The sequence below is a fragment of the Poromitra crassiceps genome, assembly GCF_964638095.1.
Source record: "Poromitra crassiceps genome assembly, chromosome: 2".
In the NCBI taxonomy this organism is placed as follows: domain Eukaryota; kingdom Metazoa; phylum Chordata; class Actinopteri; order Beryciformes; family Melamphaidae; genus Poromitra; species Poromitra crassiceps.
This window is the reverse complement of record NC_139624.1, coordinates 4,979,671-5,003,388: the sequence shown is the minus strand read 5'-3', so window position 1 is coordinate 5,003,388 and position 23,718 is coordinate 4,979,671. Positions and strand designations below refer to the sequence as shown.

Sequence of the window (23,718 nt, the reverse complement as noted above, 5' to 3'; positions counted from 1 at the left end):
AAAATAATTCTTATTTACAATGTCGGCCTGCAACACGGCCTGCAACACAGGTACAAGCAAAACCCTAATGAGGGTTTCCAAATTCCAATCATGGAAGTTGGAAACCCTCATTAGTGTTTTGCTTGCACATGTGTTTACCCTGCATTTTCCACACAAAATGCCCCCCATGAAAATGGTCTATTCAAACAGTTTACAGTAACACAGCCTCCGCCTAACACACTCACTCACGCGCGCACACACACACACACACACACACCCACTCATGCGCATGCACACACAGACACACACACACACACACACACACACACACACACACACACACACACACACACACACACTAAACTGCAGATTTCGTAGTTGTGGGTTCCTGGTTGTTGCAACCAGGAAACAGAAGAGCAAGGGATCAGGCTGCAGAGCAGCACAGATTCAGACTCAGCTGAAACATGTCGGCGTCAGTAGGTCTATCGACCACGACGGGCGGGGGGGTGGTGATCAACGTGTACCCAGCGCCTCAGGGTGCTGCACCCCAACACGACCCAGGCACCCAGGGGTACCCAGCACCCCAACACGGTCCAGACACAAAGAAGTTCGGGAAGTGCCGGCCATGGGTTCTGGGGGTAGGTACCAGTCCGTTGTTTGTTGTTACTTGACTTGTTATTTGTTTCACTTATTTGTTGAGTTTAGAGGTTAGCATGTCTAGCTTATCTCTTCATAATTATAACATTTTATTTTGTTCTGTTTTTCATTAAAATTTTTTTTTTTTTTTTCCATTCACGTGTGTGAAACCCCTGTCTACTGCTGATGCAACCCAAGAGGAAGTGGAACAGATTGGACATATCAAGTTACTGTTTGATACAGTTTACAGAACAAAAACAGAGTCAAGCTTTGAGAAGGCGAAATACCCCCTTTAACTGTGATAGGAAGTGCTTCACAATGGGATACTGGAAAAATAAAACCACTGAAACAGTACAATATTAACATGCATCGCAAGACAGTATAGTAAAACAGCCAGCAGTAGACTACAAGAAATAAAACAGCAGACACAATCAAAGCCAAGAGAATAACAATTTACTGTTTTTCTTTAGCCTACTTTTTTCAGTGCCTGTAAGTTAACGGCAGTGTTGAGTCGCACTCGATTCTGAGTCCTCGTCACTCAACTCGGGCTTGCTGACTCGGACTTGAGCATTCATACATTCAGACTCGGAAGTTGGAGACGAGGACTCACACTTGTTATTAATTGATAATAACGGCTGTGTTTTTGTTTTTGTCTGTTTTGTGTGTGTAATCGGCCTTAATAATTTGGCATATATTGATAGTTATATTCATACTGTGACATGGCAATTTCGTTCCACCTACAGTGTGGATTCACGCTCATGTTCAGTAACTCAACAATCATGTAGTCATTAACACTCAATAGCAAGTAGTCTACCTTTTTATCTTATTTTGTATGTGTTGTATTTTATGATGTTGTACTACAATTGTATATGTGTACCAAATTTACACTGTAATTGTTGTAGTTGATTTATTGTTTTTGACTGTCCTTGTATCATTTCTAGGGACCCATGGGACTGCAGATGAAATTTAGCTTCCAGCTAATTCTGGGACAGTTTCTGACTGTCCATTGTCCCTGTCAAATAAATAAAATAAAAATATGGTGGCTTGACTAACAGGACTGGTTAACGGTCTCTGCTGCCTGCCGTGTCGTCCCTCCAGACGGTGCAGATCATGATCGGGCTGCTGGCGTTCCTGTTCGGCATCGTGATGGCGGTGCATGTGCAGTCACTGGGCGTGTTCAGTGGCGTGTTCTTCTGGGCAGCTTTACTTGTAAGTCTACCTCACAGTCTTTTATTTTATTTTATTTTATTTCACCTTTATTACACCAGGTAAGTCATTAAGAAGAAATTCTTATTTACAATAGCGACCTGGCAGAAGGCACAGCCTTTTGAGGGGTAGGGGGTAAAATAAATACAGTTAGGAAACAATTAAAACATGGCAAGACAGACAGAGCAAAAAAAAAGAAAAAACAGCCAGAGCAGACAGACATAAGTACTAGTTCAGGAAGCAGTTGCAGGTGCCAGTGAAAATGTCCATGATAGAGTCCTTGAAAGCTGACTTGGAGATGAAATTGACCAGTTTTAGTCTTTTCTTTTTTTTTTTTTAACCGTGTATTTATTGGTTTTACATATTCGTACTGTACATATATTCTTTGCATACATACTTTCATACCTATACATCTTTTATAACCCCCCCCCCCGTGAACATGTGGCAGTAAATAAAAAATAAAGTCATTAAATAATTAAATAAAAGGAGTAAAAAAAATAAGAAAAAAATAATCAGAAACACATACAATCACAATACAAAACATACAGCACTTTCTTCACAATAGCTTATTCAATTAAATTATTATATCCAGTCACCCTTCCAATGCCTCTTCAATATTACCATTTTTTACAAATTCCAAAAACCAGATGCCAAAGAACTCAGCAGTCTTCTTCCGAATTATATAAGTGAGTTTTCTCAAGAGCCATACTTGATGTCAGATTTTTTAACCATTGACCTAGAGAGGGACAGCCAACATTTTTCCAACACAATGCAATCGAACGCCTGGCCTGTCGTAATCATAAGTCAACCATTTTCTTTTCTCTAATATTTAAGGAGCAATTGACAGGGTAGATGCATAATACACACAATTTAGGACATAGAGGTAATGGTGAGGAGGTAATCTGAGAGATGGTAAATGGTAAATGGCCTGCATTTATATAGCGCTTTTATCCAAAGCGCTTTACAATCAGTAGGTAGTCTACATTCACCCATTCATACACCGATGGCTGCAGGCTGCCACGCAGGGTGCCTACACACCATCGGGAGCAAGGAGGGTTAAGTGTCTTGCCCAAGGACACAACGACAGCAGCTGGGAGGGAGCGGGGATCGAACCGCCAACCCTTGCGTCATTGGCCGACCCGCTCTACCTCCTGAGCTAAAGCCACCATATAATTTATCACAGACTTCCAAAATCTTTGGATCCCTCCACACTCCCACAAGCAATGAAATAAAGTACCTTGATGACTAACATGTATCAGGAATATTTTAATCAAATTTGCTTAACTTTACTGGGGTGATGTAGGTTCTCATTATCCAATTATATTGTATTAATCTCAGTCGAGTATTTAATTGTTTGCGTTTGTGCTTTTGAACAAATTAAGGCCCACTCACATTCTAAGATGTCCTCTTGTAAATCCTACATCCACTCCTGTCTCTTACTTTCAGAGCTGTCCTTGTGATTTCTCACCAACAGATTATATAAGTAAGTGACCTGACCTTTACTAAAACAATTTCCTGTGGAGAATATCTGCAGTGCAGACAATGGAGGCTGTTGCACAGAATTGTTACACCGTGCCAAAATAAAGCTTCTAATTTGAAAATACTTGAAAAGGTGTTTTTTTGGTCAATCATACTTCACTTGGTCAAATCAAATTGGTGAGAAACAGGGCAGCACCGGGAAGTCTCCCAAATATTTATGAACCTCATGCCAGACAACAATAGTGTTTTCCACAAAGGGATTAAGTGCGTTTTTCCTTAATTTCTTAAGGGGAACAGAATATAAAAAGCTATCCAACCTTAAGCCCCTCGTAAACAACAACTCAATTTGTAACCAGGGCAGATTTACCTCAGAAAACCAAAACATTGCAGCCCTTAACTGGGCAGCCCAATAATACCATTGTAAATTTGGAAGCTGCAACCCTCTCCTATCGTATGGCAAAAATAAAAGAGACAGTCTTGACTACCTATTATTCCAAATAAAATTTAAGAGCAATTTTCTGACTTTTTGGGGGGGAAAAGGGTGGCGGGGCCAAAGGAAGACTGGAAAATATATAAAAACTTATATATATATACTTGTGAGGTCTCCAGACCAAATTTCAAGCAGAAGGCCACACATGCATAAGTCAAAGTCCAAGTATGACGTCTGCAATGACGTCAGTTCATTATCATATATATAGCAAGGGTTCTACTCACCTCTCTCTCTCTGGCCGATCATAGCAGCAGCTAGCTTCACGGCAGTCCATCTCCCCTGAAGCCGTCCTCTCAAGCGTCGTTTTGCACCATATCTGCAGACCGAATCAGCACCCCCAAGTCTTCTTTACCCGTGGATAATCCCCGTGGATCTCTCAACGCTCCCCACTCCACTCCCGGTATGTCGGATTCCGAGCAAGAGCAGTCCATGGACAGTGACAAGAGCTTCAACGACGATACCCTGTTCCGGATCGGCTACGGAGTGTATCTGCCTTCCGAGACGTCTGACAACACTGGCGGAGCGGCCGTGCCACAGGCCGGCCAGTCCAACGAAGCCACGATGAGAAGGCCCGGCGCACGCTCCCGTAGCACGGGCGCGGCACTGCGATGGCCCGTGGGAAGAGAGCAGAAGAGGAAGCGCCGCGCGCTCGTGGACGCCCAAGAACGCGTGTGAGCGAGCCAGAGGGAGAGGCCGCTCGGCGCGGACACGCAAGAGGCCGCGGACGAAGACCAGAAGAGGAAGTTGCCCCTCCAGCCTGCCCAAAGACCTTTCCTTAGGCGACTTCCTGAACACGTTTGGCGTCTATCGCGACGTGATTTGCGATGTGTACCCAGAGCGCCGCCCGAGCTAGACAAGTATCTGCTGCTAATAGGGGACCTCCACACCAACCACGGCAGACTATTCTACCAATACCATAAAGCATTTTCCGCTAAAGCCGCCCTGATGATCACTCAGGCTAATTCACGGCTAAACTGATCCATCATGGACATGCAGATTTGCGGGCGGCCGGCGAACACCTGCTACTCGTGCGGCAAACCAGGGCACTCGGCACAATTCTGCCCAAAGGCGGCCTTTCAGTCCAGTGCCACCCCCGTCCCCGCCCCCCGTGCCAGACAGGCAACCAGGTGCGTTATGGCCCCAACACGATCTGCAAATATTTTAATGAGAACGTGTGCACATACCCTAACTGTATTTTCCTGCACGCATGTAACACCTGCGGGGACGCCCACCCCCTTTCCGTCTGTCCGCGAAGGACCCGCCCCCCAAAGCTGCTGGCCCCCAAGAAGGAGAGAATGGGCTTCCGGGGATACTAAAACTCCACCCTTCCACCCCCATCGACGTCCCAGCTCTAACGCAGGAGCTGTCCCGTCACCCCAACCGCCCATTCGTCGACTACTTATTGTCCGGCATCTCCCAGGGGTTCAGGGTAGGTGTAGTCTCCTCCCATCCACCCCTCCCAATGGCCGCTGTTCGGAATCAAATGGGAGTCGAAGTTCTACTTTGCGGTCAGGCTCACGTTCGGCTGCAGGAGCAGCCCCGGCATTTTTAACTCCCTATCAGAAGCGCTATGCTGGATCCTGCTTAATAACGAGCGTCTCCCCACCGTGCTCCACATGCTGGACGATTTTTTACTGGTGGACCCCCCGTCGGTCCCCCTAGACAAACTGAAGGGGGTGTTCCGAAGGCTAGGCGTGCCTCTAGCAGAGGAGAAAACCGCCGGCCCCGAGTCATCAATTGAATTCCTGGGCATCAATCTCGACTCTGAGCTCATGCAAGCCTCTCTCCCACTCGAGAAGCTCACTCAAATCCGTGAAATCGCCCAGGCATATATGTCCTCTATCCAGGTCACCAACGGGAGCTCCTGCCCCTTCTCGGCCATTTACAGTTCGCCATGCGCATAATTCCCCAGGGCTGCTCATTCATTTCTGCGCCAAGTTGGGGGCCAAGGAAGCCAAGTTGGGCGGCATGCCAAGTTGCCAAGTTGGGGGCCTAGAAGGCCAAGTCGGGCGGCGCCTAGTCAAAGGTGAGGTGTCAAGTTGGGGGCCAAGTAGACCAAGTTGGGAAGCGCCAAGTTAAATCGTTAATGTACCAAGATCGAAGGCCAGACCGAGTTGGGAAGCGCCAATCGCAAATAGCTGTATGTCGCTAAAGGTTGAAGGCCAGGAAAGTACAGTCAAACTACCGGTGCCCGCAGGTCAAAAGCAAGGCCAAACCGGGAAGCTCCAGCAGCGAGTCGCTGCTGTAAGACGCCTAGTCAAAGTAAGGCAAGTGACGGTCCGATCTCAATTAACCTCCGGTAATCGGATCTTCCTTTTGGGGGATCCCCTATCCTAGCCTGTGCAGATGCCCTCCTCTTGCCTCAAGAGGAGCCCCACTGGCCAATGGAGTCATGCACCAAAGTATTTGTGCATAGCATATCCACACATGCATAGCGAGGGTTCTACGTCACCTCTCTCTCTCTGGCCGATCATAGCAGCAGCTAGCTTCACGGCAGTCCATCTCCCCTGAAGCCGTCCACTGAAGCGTCGTTTTGCCCCACCCACCTCCCCAGTCCGCCACCAACGAGTCTTGACTCCTGTAGGATCCCCCACGGGGGGGATCCCCTATCCTAGCCTATGCAGATGCGCTCCTCTTGCCTCAAGAGGAGCACCACTGGCCAAAGTATTTGCCATGCATGCCGATTGCTAAATAAAGTTTGTTAAATCCTACCAACTGGCCTCTCATGATTGAAACATGTATATTCATTTTAATTACATTTATTCTTCCAATTATAGACAGATGCAGTGTTGCCCATCTTGTGACATCTTCTGAAACTTTAGCAATCATGGGTTCATAATTAGTTGAACTAAGAGTTTTTATCTCTGGTGTTATTTTAATACCCAGATAAGTAAAGCCTCCTACAGCATTTACAAATGGGTGGGGAATCAATGGTGACTGTTCAAAATAACCAAAAACACAGATCTAATAGCGCCAAAATACATGTTGTGCTTCAGGTACTCACCACGAGATGAAATATTCATCCAAATGTGGAGAAATTATCTTTTTTAAGGTAAATACATAGCCGGAATTACTTCTTAAACATGGCCGCCAGGCATGCGCGACATACAGCGGATGCGCTGTGTACAGCGGAAGTGCTCTTTACAGGCAAACAAGGAAGTAACTCGGTGTGGGGATTTACTCCGAAAACAACGTTTCACGTAACTTTGGATTAATCTTTCATCTCGTGGTGACTGAGGACGTTGCCCAGTTGTTGAGAATTCTGCAAGGAAAAGCGGCTATCTCTTGTGGCTAAGCTGAGGAGGGACGTCTGTGTATATTGTTTCCAGTGTAGCTTATAGTTACGCTATTTTCTGTGTGTAGCTGACACAAATAGCGTAGCACAGAATCAGATGGCGTGCAATTGTACTAGGTGCTCATAGAATGTTTGAAAAAGAACATTAAGCGTTAAACAGGTAGAAACGTGACTGACTGGAGAGGGGCTTTAAGATCAAATTAAAAAGTACCGTGATTTGCTTTAATGTTGTGCTGTTAGTAATGTATTCAGATAGGAGTGAGTACTGTACTGAATCTTTCTGTCCTCCTCTCTGCAGTATGTCGTGGCTGGATCTCTGACGGTGGCTGCTGGCAGGTCGATGAGCCGGTGCCTGGTTAGTAACTTTAGACGAAGAAGAAACTGGACGGACAAACGCTGGCTTTATTTAGTCAGAGACGACACACCATGTCAAACTGAAACGTAGGGTTAGTTTCATATAAAAACTACATAGCTTGTGGAAGCTCGTGGCATGTCGCTTCAGCTTTGCCGGTAGAGAAAGTGACGTCAAGGCGACAGTGTATGTAGTCTTTCTGATTTATAACTTCTAGTGCAACAGTTTGCCGACAAACTGCGACTTTCTTGACATGCAAAGTTACGTTTTAAATTGACAAAATTAGCGTTCGCGCCCCGTGGCACAATTCAAACAGGATCAAAAAACGGGATCAAAAAAGTAACCTTATTCTCCGTCTACCGGCATTCATATTTTTCGCAACGCTGGTAGGCTACAGGGAGAAAGCAGGAAGTGACGTTTCACTTTGGCTCTCTATATCCCTGATCCATATGTTAACTGTTACTTCTATCTGTTGCCTGTTGTTATCTTGTTTTATGTGTACTCATACTGTGTCACCGTCTTTGGGGTAAGTACTCTCACCTTACCTTACTAAATACTTGTTAGTAACGTTATATTACTATCACCTTACCTTACTAAATACTGGTTAATAACTTTATGTTACTATCACCTTACCTTACTAAATACTGGTTAATGGGGGCGGTGGTGCAGTGGTAAGCGCTGTCGCCTCACAGCTCGAAGGTCCTGGGTTCGATTCCCACCTGGGACGCTGTGAACGCTGAAGGAATGCGTGCCCGTCTGCATGTCCTCGAGTGCCCACCGCCCGGGTGGGGTCATCAAAAGGGCCTTTCTGTGTGGAGTTTGCATGTTCTCCCCGTGCCTCCCGGGGGTTTCCTTCATATAGGAACCCCCTTCACCAAAACATGCAATATCCTGGTTGCTGATGTGGTGCCTCCTCTGGTCGTTAAGGGCACCTGTTCGGAGGGAGGGGAACTCGTTGGAATAGCATGATCCTCCCACGTGCTATGTCCTACCGGTGAAGCTTCCCCTGTCAGGTGAAAAGAAGCGGCTGGCTAACTGCCCATGTCCCAGATCGGCAGAGGGTGGAGCAGCAACCAGGATAAATAAATTAAAATTAGCACTAATGGGGGACAAAAATGGGATAAAAATCGGGGGGGGGGGGGGAATAAAAATAAATACTGCTTAATAACTTTATATTACTATCACCTATACCTTACTAAATACTGTTTAGTATTTTTTAGGCGTTCAGATTTAATTCCATTACATTGACTTTTTCAAGTAACCTGTGCAACCTGGGTTGTAGAGAAATTCCTTTTCATTGAATGGAGGATTCATAGTAGATTGAGTGCAGTTGACATCAAACATGGTGGCCTTCATAGTAATGGATTATAAAAGTGTTTGTTGACCTAACTTGATGTGTATTTATGCAATGTGTTTATATTATTTATATTTCCCTCTGATTATAGGAATATTTTGAATTCAACTAATTTTACAAATTAAATTAGCCAGTGTTTGTTAGCTAACGTTAGTTATCTAGCTTGCAACATATGTTTTTTGACGTGTTGCCCTGATGTCGTCCCTTTACTCGGCAGGTGAACGCCTCTCTCGGCCTCAGTGTTGCTGCTGCGGTGATTTCCTGCCTCGCCACCATTCTCTACTCTCTGGACACCACAGGTTTGATCATCCACTGCTATAGCTATAGCAGTGGCTATGGCTATAGCACTGACTATGGCTGTCTCCAATATAAGGTACGATGTTTTGGTTTTAAATATGTAATGTAGTTCTCAAAAAACTAAAAGAATACCATGTGTTGGTCCACCATATTCTCACGGGACTAGTGTCGTGACACTAATGCGCATTGTTTGCTCTATAGAATTGGGCCCATATTCACAAAGGCTGTAACGTGTTGGAATTCAAGATTCAAGATTCAAGATTTGTATTGTCACTCCGTAGTACAAGTATCACGTGTGAAATTCTTGTGCTGTGGACTCCGTTTACAACATAAATATAACAGGGCATATGAGTGCAAAAACAACAAGAGAAACAACAAGCAATAAGGCAGTAGAGTGATAAGACAAGTCAGAGACAGTGGCATATTCACTGCACATAGGTGCACATGTCATGTGCATACTTTAGACGTACTTAAACATTTAAGAAGAAAAAAAAGAAAAAAAGTGGCATATTCACTGCACATAGGTGCACATGTCATGTGCATACTTTAGACGTACTTAAACATTTTAAATTCGACGTTCTGTTTGCACAGGTGCAAATAGCATATACTAATTAAACATACAATTAAACATTAGACATACATAATGGTAGCAGCTACAGTACGGTACAGTACAGCTACTACACTATTTGTGTATGTTAAGGAGTCTCGTGGCCTGCGGGAAGAAACTGTCCCTCAAGCGATTTGTGCGTGCTTTTGGGACCCTGTATCTCCTCCCTGAGGGTAACAGGGAGAACAGGCTGTTGTGGAGATGGTTTGTGTCTTTGATGATCTTCAGGGACCTCCTGAGGCACCGCTGGTTATACAGTTCCTGCAGTTCTGGCAGCTCACATCCTGTTACGTGCTGGGCCGCGCACCTCACTCTTCGTATCGCCCTGTGGTCCATGGTGGTACAGTTCCCGTACCAGGTGGTGAAGCAGCGGGGGTCAAACCTAGCGTAGAACGCGTTGAGTTCGTCCGACAGGGAGGGTGATGTGTGGGGGGATTGCTGTTTCTCCTCCTTGAAGTCAGTGGCAGCATGGAGTCCTCTCCATAGATGCCTGGGGTTGTTAGAGTCCAGTTTGTAACGTATTGCCATATTCTCTCCGTGCTCTTTTTATAGTGGTTCGGAGGGCATATCTCGTCTGCTTGTATTCCTCTGGTGTTCCAGAGTTGAAGGCGGTGGTCCTGGCGTGAATCACTGTTGATCCAGGGTTTCTGGTTTGGGATTAGTTTGATTATTTTTGTTGGGATTATATCCTCTGTGCATTTTTTTATGAAGCCTGTTACCGTTTCTGCATAATCGTCCAGGTCCCCTGCAGCCCTGAACTCTTCCGCTACTTGGTCGAAGGAGTCCCTCAGGATGTCCTCTGATTGGTCTGACCAGCAGTGGGCGGTTCGGAAGGCCCGGGGGGTGTTGCTTGAGTTTTTGATGGCACCTGGGAACGAGCAGGATGGAGGCGTGGTCCGATCTGCCGAAGGGGGGGCGGGGTGTAGCCTTATAACAGTATCGGATGTTCGAGTAGCACTGGTCCAGTGTGCGTTTTCCCCGTGTGTGGAAATTGATGTGCTGGTGGAGTGTAGGCAATCTCTTCTCAGGTTAACCCTGTTGAAGTCGCCTGCTAGTATCAGTGCTGTTTCAGGTTGTTTAAGCTCCTGTGCGCTGATTGCGCGGTGCAGTTCCTTGACTGCGTTTGCGCCGTTGGCCTGAGGGGGGATGTACACTGCAGCAAGGGTGACTGACGTAAATTATCTCAGGCTGTCATACGGTACACATTGAAGCATCACGTATTCCAAGTCCGCTGTGCAGTGCGTTCCGATGTTAGTGATATTCGCACACCAGTTCTTATTTATCATCAGACAGACCCCGCCACCCCTCGCTTTCCCTGATCGCTCCGCGTCTCTGTCTGCTCTGTGTATGCTGAACCCGGGTATTGTGATGGCGTGGTCTGTAGTGTCGGGTGAAAGCCAGGTTTCAGTCAAACACAGGACGTTACATCTCGCTATGTCCGTTTGGAATTGTGCCCTTGCAGTGGGAACAATAGGCCGGCGGTAATCCCACAGTATTCCACGCTGCTGCGCTCTTTCTTCTGCCAAAAAGTGCACATACGCTACTATGTACACTGTATAAAAGACACTGATATATACACTAGATATTTACAAAGCAAATAGAAGCAACGAAATTATAAACAAAACTAAATTACTCTAAAAAAAGACCTATTTCTCTACGAAGTTCACGGAATATACAGCACGAAATTGCGATGCGAATATTGATCCACCTGTCAATCACAGCAACAGATGTGTACACTCTGTGTAACTCGCTGATTTAGGAGAAACTAATATAATATACGCCCATACTTAAAAAGTCAAGGGGCGTGAAAGCATCAATGTGGTACGAGATGTGTTCATGGGTAAATAATAGGGATGAGAAAGTACACCATTATCTCTATCTGTTTAAGCAACTAAATTATCCGTGTCCATATCTATACTCAGAGGGGGCGTGGCTTAAATCAAAGTGGGTGGCGTTTCGAATGAAAGTGGGTGTGGCTTAAGTTGTGTTTGTTTTGTGGTTGTTGTTGGCAATTCAGCGCGTCGAGATGCCACCAAAATGTCCAAAATATGGCTAACTCTTTCTACCGGTATCACAAGGATACTCTGGTATATTGTCATTTTTTTAAAGATACCCAGCCCTAATCACGAGTACGGATATTGACACGTACTCGGATGATACTCGTAAAAAGTATGTTATCTGTACTGGATACTCGTTTCATCCGAGTAGGCTACTCTGCTCGTCCCTAGTGAATAATAATGGTTGTACCAATCTTATAATGATATGGGAAAGATACTTGGACTGTACTTTTGAGTTTTGATGAAGAAACATGGGGGAGGATTCTTTCCAACAATGGTAAATCTATGAGATAAGCCAGAGGCAGTGACGATTCTAGAGTCTGTTGGGGCCGTAGGCAAAAATTCCCCGGGGGCCCCTCCAAACAGCATTCATCGCCACTATTTTTTAAATAACTTGACACCAACAAAAAATACATTTCAATCATGAGAGGCCAGTTGGTAGGATTTAACAAACTTTATTTAGCAATCGGCATGCATGGCAAATACTTTGGCGCATGACTCCATTAGCCAGTGGCGCTGCTCTTGAGGCAAGAGGAGGGCATCTGCATAGGCTAGGAGATCCCCCCCCCCCCCCCCGTGGGGGATCAGGAGTCACGACTCGTTGGTGGCGGACTGGGGAGGTGGGTGGGGCAAAACAACGCTTCAGAGGGCGGCTTCAGGGGAGATGGACTGCCGTGAAGCTAGCTGCTGTTATGATCGGCCAGAGAGAGAGAGGTGACGTAGAACCCTTGCTATATATATGAGAATTGACTGACGTCATATCTGACGTCATTACGGACGTCATACTAAGACTTTGACTGACCACGTCATACTAGAACTTGACTGACGTCAGGGGTGATCGGATTAGATTATGCACGAATGGCCTTCTGCTTGAAATATGGTCTAGAGACCTCACTTCAATCATGAGAGGCCAGTTGGTAGGATTTAACAAACTTTATCTAGCAATCGGCATGCATGGCAAATACTTTGGCGCAGGACTCCATTAGCCAGTGGTGCTGCTCTTGAGGCAAGAGGAGGGCATCTGCATAGGCTAGGAGATCCCCCAAAAGGAAGATCTGATTACCGGAGGTTAATTGAGATCTGCGGGCACCGGTAGTTGATTGTACTTTTCTGGCCTTCGACCTTTTAGCGACTTACAGCTATTTGCGGCTGGCGCTCCCAACTCGGTCGGGCACCTCGCGATAGCGCTTCCCAGCTTGGCTCACCTGGCCGCCTTGGCGCTTCGCGATTGTACTTTTCCGGCCTTCGACCTTTTTAGCGACTTACAAGCTATTTGCGGCTGGCGCTCCCAACTCGGTCGGGCCTTCGATCTTGGTACGTACTTTTCCTGCCTTCGACCTTTTTAGCGACTTACAAGCTATTTGCGGCTGGCGCTCCCAACTCGGTCGGGCCTTCGATCTTGGTACGTACTTTTCCTGCCTTCGACCTTTTTAGCGACTTACAAGCTATTTGCGGCTGGCGCTCCCAACTCGGTCGGGCACCTCGCGATAGCGCTTCCCAGCTTGGCTCACCTGGCCGCCTTTGGGCTTCGCGATTGTACTTTTCCGGCCTTCGACCTTTTTAGCGACTTACAAGCTATTTGCGGCTGGCGCTCCCAACTCGGTCGGGCCTTTGATCTTGGTACATTAATGTTTGACTTGGCGCTTCCCGGCTTGGCCTACTTGGCTGCCTTGGCGCAACTACCCTGACTTTCTCCGACTCTCTCTTTCTCTATCCCCCCCCAAAAATGAGCCGGGGAATTTACTGCACCTTACTGAGCGCCATGCTTACGGGGAGCCACCACCAACGAGACATTTTAAAGTCCGGGACACTGTTCGTTGCCATGCTCGCCGATTAAGGGAGGAGGGTTCTTTGGGCCGCCAGTATGGCCGCCTGCTCCGGGCGGATGTGGCTGGAGAATGCCGATGAGGACCAGCGGCCCATTTGCTGGAGGGAGGCGGAGGACACTCCTTGCTCGGCGGCCGAGGTGGCCGCTCCGATCCTGAAGGAGTGGCTGGAGTAGTTCTTCGTCGGGAGGTTGCATTGCTGGAGCGTCTGCTTGAGGTGCAGGGTGAACCAGGATCTTGTCATGTGGTGACAAGGTGCGATGATGAGCAGGGGAGCCGAGGGGCCGGTCCGGGGCGGTGACGGCCGGTGATGATGTCATCAGATAGCAACCATCTTTTCCCCCTGAGCAAACGCCCGTTTGCTACGGACTGCTCGTAGCCCTGCTGGCGCAGCTGGGGCCAGACCACGGGGAAGTCTGGGCAGATTCACGGTGATTGACGGGAACCGGCTTGGAGAAGCGCTGAGGCTGGAGTGCCGTAGCCTCTCGGGCACTCTGGGCAGACTGAAAGGTCCATGGGGCGAACGGTTCATTCTGGCGGCAACAGCTGAAATGTAGTGCTTAATGCATGAGATATAAAGAAACTGGTTAATAAACAAGTGAGAGAAAGCGATGGTTTCACCGCCTTGCAAGTGCACCATGGACTGCTAGTTGCAACTCGCAGTGATATGTTAGGGTTGGCCACATATAGCGATGGGGTTCGCAGCCTCTTGTTACCTGACTAGCGTGACACTGTATCAATTATTTTAGCTTTGGTATTGTTTATGGTTAAGAAGGGGCAAAGCCGTCTCTACTTTCTGAGACGGCTGAGGTCCTTCAACGTCTGCCGGACCATGCTGAGGATGTTCTATGAGTCGGTAGTGGCTAGTGCCTTCCTGTATGCTATTGTGTGCTGGGGCAGCAGGCTGAAGGCAGCGGATGCCAACGACTCAACAACTGATCCGTAAGGCCAGGGACATTGTGGGGCTGGATCTGGGCTCTCTGACTGTGGTGTCAGAGAAGAGAACGTTGTCCAGGCTACGTTCCACCATGAACAATGACTCGCACCCACTCCACGGCGTGCTAGTCGAACACAGGAGTACGTTCAGTGAGAGACTGATTCCGCCTAGATGCAGTACGGAGAGGCCCGGGAAATCATTCCTGCCTGTGGCCATTGGTCTATTTAATGCCTCTCTTAAAAGAGCACCTCGGAGACGCTCAGTCTCCCTGAGACTGAGCCAGCCGATAGGTTAACTGTGCCTGGCTGAGCCACGTGTAACGTATAGGGCAAGCCGACTTAATATAGTCCAGGGTGCAATAATGATAATTGACACGGAATGTATACTTGCCTGACGTATTTTGTATTTTGCTACTTAGACATTCCACTTATTTTTGCTTCTAGCGCATTTACTAGTTATTCTATGCTATGTTGTGTTTTTCTGCTTATTGCTTACTACTGCATTTGCATTGCATTTACTACTGTTTATTTTTTATTTTAAGCTATGTGTGTTCTGTGAGCGAGCTACTGTAACTTGTCCCAATTTCCCCTCGGGGATCATTAAAGTCATTCTGATTCTGCTTCTGAAGAAATGCCAGAGGCATTTTACTTTGAAATTCGTTGAGCACAGGAAGTGGTGTATTAAGACCGGGTAGCTTGACACGGAAAAGACGTCAGCATTCCCTGGGCCGTCTGGCTTCGGTCTGAAAGTTGTGCAGTAACACTCATTCTAGCTGATGCTCAGACAAGCTCCATGGGCCAGGGGTGTTAGAATGGCCCCTTGCGTGGTTATTATTATTATTATTATTATTGTTATTATTATTATTAATATTATTATTAAATTGTGACTCCCGCTGGCCATTTGCCAGAAAGCGATTTCCGCCAGCGTTGCCAGACGTACGATAATTATCGTATGTGTACGATAATTTCGACCTCTGTACGATGTACGATCAATGATCCCAAAATCCCCCAAATGTACGATAATTTCATCATTTTGTGACACTTAGACGAATCCTACGTCTATCACTCTATCTGTTATACAATCATCTCTTCAAACAACATATTTGCCGCCAATACGTGCAGGGTGTTTTGTTGTTGTTGCAACGCAGGCTGAGATCACAGTGTTAAAAAATCATGCCAAGTCCAAAAAGTAGCCTGTGATCAGCCGCAGGCCCGCAGCCCCCCCGAAATAGGTGCGCCAAAGGCGCGCCGCGCTGGGGAGGGGGCGTACGATAGTTTCACTCCAAAAACGATAATTTTGACCCTCTGGTACGATAATTCAACATTTGCCATCTGGCAACACTGAATTTTCCGCTTAGGCGTCGGAAATAGCAGGCTGAGATGCCCACTGGATAGAATGGTCAGATCACAGGCCGAATAACTAGTCAGTCAGCCTCGCTTTATTTAGTCAAAGCACGAGGGACACCTACGGTACATGTGGTGTTTTCAGAGCAATGTAAGATAGTATTTCTGTTTGGTGAGGCGGGCCGTTGCGGGCGGACGGAGTATTAAATAGATGAATACGTCTGAATTTTACTGGACTGGTAGATTGCCCGTTTAAATACTGAAGTAATGATACTTTCCTCATGGGTCCTTTCGCGTCCACGGGTGACTGGTCCTCCGGGGTATGCTCGGTGTGCTGTGGTCGTCAGCCCCGTCCTTGGTAGAGCCTGGGGACGCGATGATCGCGGTGCGGAAGCCTGAATGCTTGGACGCCTGGAAACCCGTCCGATGAAGAATAGTGGGGCTGCATGCATGCTGCTTGCTGAGCGAAAATGTTAGTCACTGATTGTCAGTCTGAAAGTCTGTTGTTGACTTGGGGCGGACTCCTGGCTGGAGGGAAATGGCCGCTTTGCTTGAGCCGATTTGCTCCGTGAATGGAGATAGCCAGGAAAGATTGACGACGTGCAAGACAGCGTAGAACATGGCGTCTCACGGCGGCCCCTCGCAGTGGAGCGCCCCGCGTTGGCAGCCTGCGGCCCGGCCGTCTTGGAAGGCCAATGCGCTCCGTGCCGACCCGGAACAGGGTATCGTTGTTTGAGCTGTCGTCGCTGCCCATGGACTGTTCTGGCTCGGGATCCGACAACCAGGAGTGGGGAGCGTTGAGAGATCAGCGGGGATTGTCCACGGATAGAGAGGACTTGGGGGTGCTGATTCGATCTGCAGATATGGTGCAAAACAACGCTTCAGAGGGCGGCTTCAGGGGAGATGGACTGCCGTGAAGCTAGCTGCTGTTATGATCGGCCAGAGAGAGAGAGGTGACGTAGAACCCTTGCTATATATATGAGAATTGACTGACGTCATATCTGACGTCATTACGGACGTCATACTAAGACTTTGACTGACCACGTCATACTAGAACTTGACTGACGTCAGGGGTGATCGGATTAGATTATGCACGAATGGCCTTCTGCTTGAAATATGGTCTAGAGACCTCACTACATAATAATTAGAATTCCTCAAGTTCCTAGGACATTATTTCATTAGCCTATTCATAACTTTAATACATGGTGCAAAATTAACCTTTCTGTCCACCGACCAAATGAGTAATGAATATTCAAATGTTACCAGCCACTCAATAGATTATCGTTGTTTGTTTTTGGCTGGGGGTGAGTGAAGCAAATCCATCAGCCACTTGCATATTTATATTTTACCAGCATTGTGTGCCCTGCTTTCATAGCATTCATAGCTTAACTGTTAGCTTAGCTAGCTAACTAAAAAACTAAAAATAGTTCATTGCTAGCTGAAGCTATTCAAGTATATCTCCCCATAGGCTATACTAAAATCTGCTTAATCAGTATCTGCTCCTCTGTCCTGCTTTTTTTCACATCCTCTTTTCTCTTTCGTTTTGACTTCCAAATACAGTAACTTCTCCATTCCCTTTATTCACTTTCAATTCAAGAGAATTCCTAAATCATGCAAGCTTGACGGGAATGATTCACATACATTCTCTTTTTTATATTTTATTTAAAATTTTAACAAATTTAACAAACGAACGAGCTCAGACACAGGAAAGGAAAAGAAATCCAAATAATATTGACAGTTATAATGTGGTGCTACCATCGATATAGGGTGCTTATGTACTTGTAAGAGATGTCGTGCATGGGGTCCCACGCAAGGCATCCAACAGGAACCATCTGGGCAGAGATGACAGACACAAAGAGCAGTTTTACGTCTTTTACTTAGACTTTGAGGCATAAAAATAAACAAGGAATATTTGTGAAAACGTGAACAAAACTAGCCTAAACTGTGTCGGCAGGCCGACGGAATAAACTAATAGTTTCCCAAGGAGCGAGGAACAGGAATAGTCCAATGGGACTTTCCCACCACCAGACATGGGCGAGGAGAGGCACAGCAGCAGTAGGTTAGGATCAGCAACGGGGTCTGAAAGCAGAGATGATTATATAGCATGCCAATCAGGTGCAGAAAATCATACTGGAATTAGCAGGGGTTATGTCACTGTTATTTCATAGGTTGCCTTCTCCCGCTACTGCCAGTGGCGCAGGAAGGCTGCCTAGCACCATGGACAGCGGCGGCTTGGCCTCCGCCCGCTCTGGTCCGGCGCGCTCTGGCCGGTTCAGCACCTCGGACAGCTCCTTCACCACAGCCCGTAGCGGAACCACTAGGCCGGATTCCCGAGGGTGTGTCAGAGGTAGGCTAGAAATGGGTCCCAAATAGTTAGAAACTTTTTAAGTGAGTTGGTTCTCAGGGATCTGAGCCTCTACTCTCGATCCTTATAACAGAGATCATGTCCGTCAACCACAGTTCTCTTTCAGAATGAGTTTTTTTGCCAACAGTTGTCCCCAGTGTCAGAGACTGTTCACATAGATTCTCTTGAATTGAAAGTGAAGGTGACCGTGAATCATTCCTGTCAAACTTGCATGATTCACATACCCGTACATTATCTTGAATGATTCACTTTCAATTCAAAACATTATGTGAATCATGTAGGTTTGACTGGAATGACATGGGTCCCCTTTAGGGAGGTTTCCCACGTCATTCCAAATTGTCCAGGGCATGGGATGACATGGAACCCCTTTAGAGAGGTTTCAATGCATTGCAAATTGTCCATTAGCTGCTTAATGGAGAGGGGTTTGCAGTCATTGCTGTGGAGTAACGTTTTTCAGCCCTCGGGGGCCCTAATGGCCTGGGGCCCCAAGCAGTTGCCTGCCCTGCCTGTTCACAAGCTGTGCCTCTGGCCAAAGGCAAATTTATTCAATATACTGTAAAATACTTCATATTATTACACTCAAATAAGACTCAATAAAATGGGTCTGATTAAAGACAGTGTATGTTGGAAATTTAAAACAGAACAAGGTACATACATGCACGCACTTTGGGAGTGTTCCGTCATCTCTCCTTTATGGGGGAATGGGTGAATGGTTAATGGCGCTTTACAAATAGAGCAGGTAGAAGACCAGGCTACAATTCCCACATGCACTGGCTATTTTACTGCACAGGTCAGGTAGCAATTGAAACAATTTCCCAACAAGAGCATGTACTTAGCGTTGGTGGCAAGGTAAGACCCCTTTAACGGTGGGTGAAGCCTTGACCAGATCTGGCTCTCACAAAAGTAAGTTGGACATAAACCTGTACAATGATTTCCTCCAATAGCAGGAGGTCTGACTCCATGTTTCCTCCATGTTGTCCACAGCGTTTATCGATGGGGGTTTCAGGGGTCTTGGCTGTCTTCAGTCTCCTGGAGTTGGCTGTTTCCATCACCGTTGCAGTGTACGCCTGCAAAGCTACCTGCAACTGCAACCCCCAGCCCCAGGTGAGGCCACTTGCGTCTTACAAACAGATCACCACGCCCATCACAGGGCGCCAAATGACCGCATGGCTAAGCCACTACTATGAATTATGTATTCACTCTCTGTCCGGGTTAATGTTGCTTTGTGTTTTCATATAACAGCAGAGAATTAAAAGACTTTATCTGATTAAAATATGGCGACACGGTAACACTTTAAAATAAACTACTACACAAAATCTAGAGTAGTTACAAAGGGGGAGCAAAGACAACTATGGACAGGTAATAATTAATGATTCTGTCCTCATCAACTACTCAATTAACCAATCATTAACTAATGATTAGTACTCTGTAATTTGAATAGGAGTTTGTGAATAACTGACCATTAATTAATAGTTAGTTCCTCATTTATTCCCTAGTAACTACTCTAAATCTTTTGCACATTATTACCTCCGCTAAGGAGGTTATGTTTTCGGTGGCGTTTGTCAGTTTGATTGTTAGGATTGCGGAAAAACTACCAGGCCCACTTTCATGAAACTTGGTGGAAGGGTGTAGCAAATAGGGGCACGGTGGCTCAGTGGTAGAGCTGTCGCCTCACAGTCAGAAGGTCCTGAGTTCGATTCTCGCCTGGGACACTGTGGGCGCTGTGGTTGTGTTCCCCCCCATATCTTCAGTGCCTACTGCCCAGGTGGGGTATCTCGTCGTAAGGGCCTTTCTCTCTGTGTGGAGTTTGCATGTTCTCCCCGTGCTCCCCCAGGGGGTTCCTCCGTATATAACCCCCCACTAAAAAAAACATGCAGAAGATCAGATCGTCATCGTCATCCGACCAGTGACGACAACACCCGAAGTTGGTCCCCGGGCGCTGTACGAGAAAGCGACCACTGCTCCTGGCCTGCCCCCCGGAGGAAAGGACATGCCTGGATGGGTTAAATGCAGAGGACACTTTTCACCGGCCACCGTCAGCATGAGTGTGTTGTGGCCGCATGCATGTGTTGTGGTGTTCGTGTGACAATAAAAGACGGGGCTTGTCCCGTTACGAGAGTACGAGAGAGAGCATGGGCCAATGAAGAAGCCATTACATTTTGGCATGGATCTGAGCCGGGTCAGGTCAAGGGAGGGGGCGGAGCTAGGGAAAGGGGGCTGTAGGGGGATGGGAAGCCTTATGGTGAGATGGGAAGGTCATAGAGTCGGGATTCGAGGGTCATGGTCATAGAGAGTCGGGTGGCTGGGGGGATGTTGGTGGGTCAGGGTTAGGGTTCTGATCCGACTCACAAAATGTGCATATCATAGCAGACTGGAGTATAGACCCTTTTCACGGGGGCCATTTTGTGTCGAAAAGGCAGAATAAACACAGGTGCAAGCAAAACACTAATGAGGGTTTCCAAATTCCAATCACGGAAGCCTATAGAGAGAAAAAAGCCAACATTTCAACTGTGTAGTAGCATGCAGAACAGCACTATTAGTCGACACATAAACATATTGAGCAAAATACAGATGGCAGGGAACGGACAGCCACCATCAGACAGGAAAAGTTTTGCAACCTACCTTATTACGATAGAGATTTGTGCTAATATATGGGCATATGTAAGGTTTAATGTTGTATTGTTAACTGGAAAATTACGTGACATTGCATCTCAGGCGATGTTACTCAGTAACGCAAAAGTAATGTAACGAGTAGTGTAACAAATTACTTTCTCCAGGGAGTAATCAAGTAAAGTAAGGCATTACTTTTTTTTAAAGTAAGGTGTAATACATTACTTTTTTGAGTAACGGACCCCAACTCTGCTCCACCTACCTTGCAGTCTCTGCTCCCTTCACAGGCTCCGCCTACTTCACAGGCCAACCCTGAGGTTTGTTGTAAATGTGTGATGTCACGTCATGTAATGTGTGACATCATGTGATGTAAATGTGTAGTGTAAATGTGTGACGTCATGTGAGTCAGTTTGGTGAGTTCAGATTCCAGAGGCCCATACCACAAATGGAGGATGAACAGATCCAGGATCTGTCCCTTGATCTGCTTTGGCTTAACCAGATCAAAGCAACCATGCTATTCTGTACCACGATGCCAGTTATCAGCTGGGTCAGCTGTAAACTCAGTCTAAATTTCCAAAATCCGTAGGCCTATTTAGATCATAGTTTTAACGTTAGAAATATAGGCTCTGAATCAACACGGTGCGGGCGTAGTTTTAATTGAATAAAAAAATTGGCTATAAAAATAGCAGCTCCGTTGCACACAGCGCACCATAGTGCGCTTTGGAGACGTTTATGGTAATCGTTTTACGCAGGTGATTTAGTGTATTTCTCCATCCAGCGTTCAGCTGCAATCGGCAGGGTCAAACGTGCTTGGGAGCAAATAAAAATTAATACTTCACGCTGGAGGAACAAACCATAATCTTAAGGAAATATGAAGAATTCAAAGATGTAGGCTAATAAAAACCAAAGGCAACACTGCTGCACATAATAATCACAAAGGAGGGCTGGCAAAAAAATGCAGATTGTCTCAATGCGTAAGTTATTCAGCTTGCTTGATTTCGCCACCGATGTTCAGCATCTCCGTTGCGCACACGGTGCGCTTTCACGTTTCTCCAATGTTCAAGCATGTGCCTCAAGGACTACTAGGGGTTCAATTTGGCCAAGGCTCGAAACGCTGCTATTGCCGCTTGCGGCTATATTTATTATTATTATTATTATTATTATTATTATTATTATTATTAATTTAAGCTTTATTCAGGGGAGGCTCACTGAGAGCAATGCTCTTTTTGTCAGGAGCGCCCTGTTCACATCTGCTGGCCACTGAGCAGCTCCACTGGAGCGGTTGGGGCTAAGGGCCTTGCTCAAGGGCACCTCAGTCCGTGTGTTATGGGCCCCCTGAGCTCTCTGGCCCCTGGGCCTGGGCCCAGTAGGCCAATTCGGCAGGCAATACAGTACATCCCTGTACCTAACCCACTATAAACTCACCATTAGTGCCGAGTCTTTCAGCATTTGCTTTCGCCCGGCTGTTTAGTTTGGAAAATCCCTGAGAAGACACATCATACAGCTCACGTTTTGATTCCCACAGCTCTACCAAGAGTTTCTCTCTTTCCAGGGTCCAAACTGAAGCCATTTAATCACCTTACATCAGCAACAACACAACAACAGCAGCCCGGAAATGATGTTTGATGTAGATGTAGGATAGATGCAAGATGGAGGACTGTTTCCATGGCTACCGCTGGTGTGCTCTCCTGCCTTGTAACCTTACTGAACTTAATATTATTGTATTATTTTTTACAGAATGTCACCTATGCAAACTGTCCTCCAGCCTCCAGATCTCAGCCAGACTCCACCTACCAGAGCATCAATCCAGCCACCATGGACCAAGACCAAACATACTCTACTCTGCCGCCAGACTCCACCTACCAAGGCCTCAATGCAGACACCATGGACCAAGACCAAACATACTCTACCCTCGAGCAAGGCCAGTTTTAAGGTCTTTTCAGACCAAAAGGGAATAATCAGTGTGAATAAATTGTATGGCGATTAAAAACAAACAAACAAACAAACATACAAACAAACAAACAAACAAACAAACATTTATCTCTATGGGACTAATCACACCAAATGAAAATTTGCTGTCTGGATTTTTTTTCTTTCGTTTTTGCCATGCAATTTATTCACACGTATTATTCTCTTTTGTTCTAAAAATACCTTGGCCCCTATCTTCCCACTGGCCTTAGGCGCAAAAACTGGCATTAAACGCAAAAAACACGCCTTGCGCCTGCCTCGGGCAGATAGCAACATGGTTTTAGGCCCCGAAATGCGCTTAACGCCAAAGAGGCATGGCGCAGTGCCAGAATAGGCCAGAATGGGCGTTTCGGCCTTGAATACCGGCCTAACGATATCTTCCCCCCTGGCGTTAATTTAGCCCTTATCGCTTTTCAAAACCAGGCCTTATTCAGTGCGTCGCGGACCGGGGCGTCATGCAAGCCAACAATCTGAGGGGGCGAACTCTGGCCCTACGGGCGGCGCCGAATTTTTGGGGGTTGGAAGCCAGATTTAGAGGAATATCTCATTTTAAATTAACAGACTGAGCAGGTGTAACCATAAGGCTATTTTCCAAACTGCTCAGCCTCCTGGAAAGATCCATAATCACCAGACTAAGTACATTGCCACTGCCCAGGCTCAATGGACTTGACAAAAAAGGGAGACCACACGTTTCAAAGCAATGTAACACAATGTTTATTTTGGCTGGTATTGCCTTTTCAGAAGGTAGAAATCTTTTCTCTTCCATTTCAATCAGGAGAGACTAGAGACCAAAGAATGAATTAAGTGATATTTATTACAATAAAGTGAATGATGCATTACAGAAAGAATGATGAGAATAAAGTACTGTTATTAGTCTTTGGCGGTTAGACACCGCAGGGAGATCTTGAGAGAGCTGC

At 46.5% G+C, this 23,718-nt stretch overlaps 1 protein-coding gene across 1 annotated transcript; it reads left to right on the top strand.

Annotated features, from left to right (window-relative positions):
• Window positions 1-443: 443 nt before the first annotated feature.
• Window positions 444-23,709, top strand: LOC310791755 (membrane-spanning 4-domains subfamily A member 4A-like; the record flags this gene model as incomplete). Its single annotated transcript, XM_083653413.1, has 6 exons — window positions 444-617; window positions 1,714-1,824; window positions 7,384-7,440; window positions 9,009-9,164; window positions 19,208-19,327; window positions 22,571-23,709. 6 exons carry the CDS (start codon window positions 444-446, stop codon window positions 22,763-22,765), a joined length of 813 nt encoding a protein of 270 aa, XP_083509539.1. The 3' UTR covers window positions 22,766-23,709.
• Window positions 23,710-23,718: the final 9 nt, after the last annotated feature.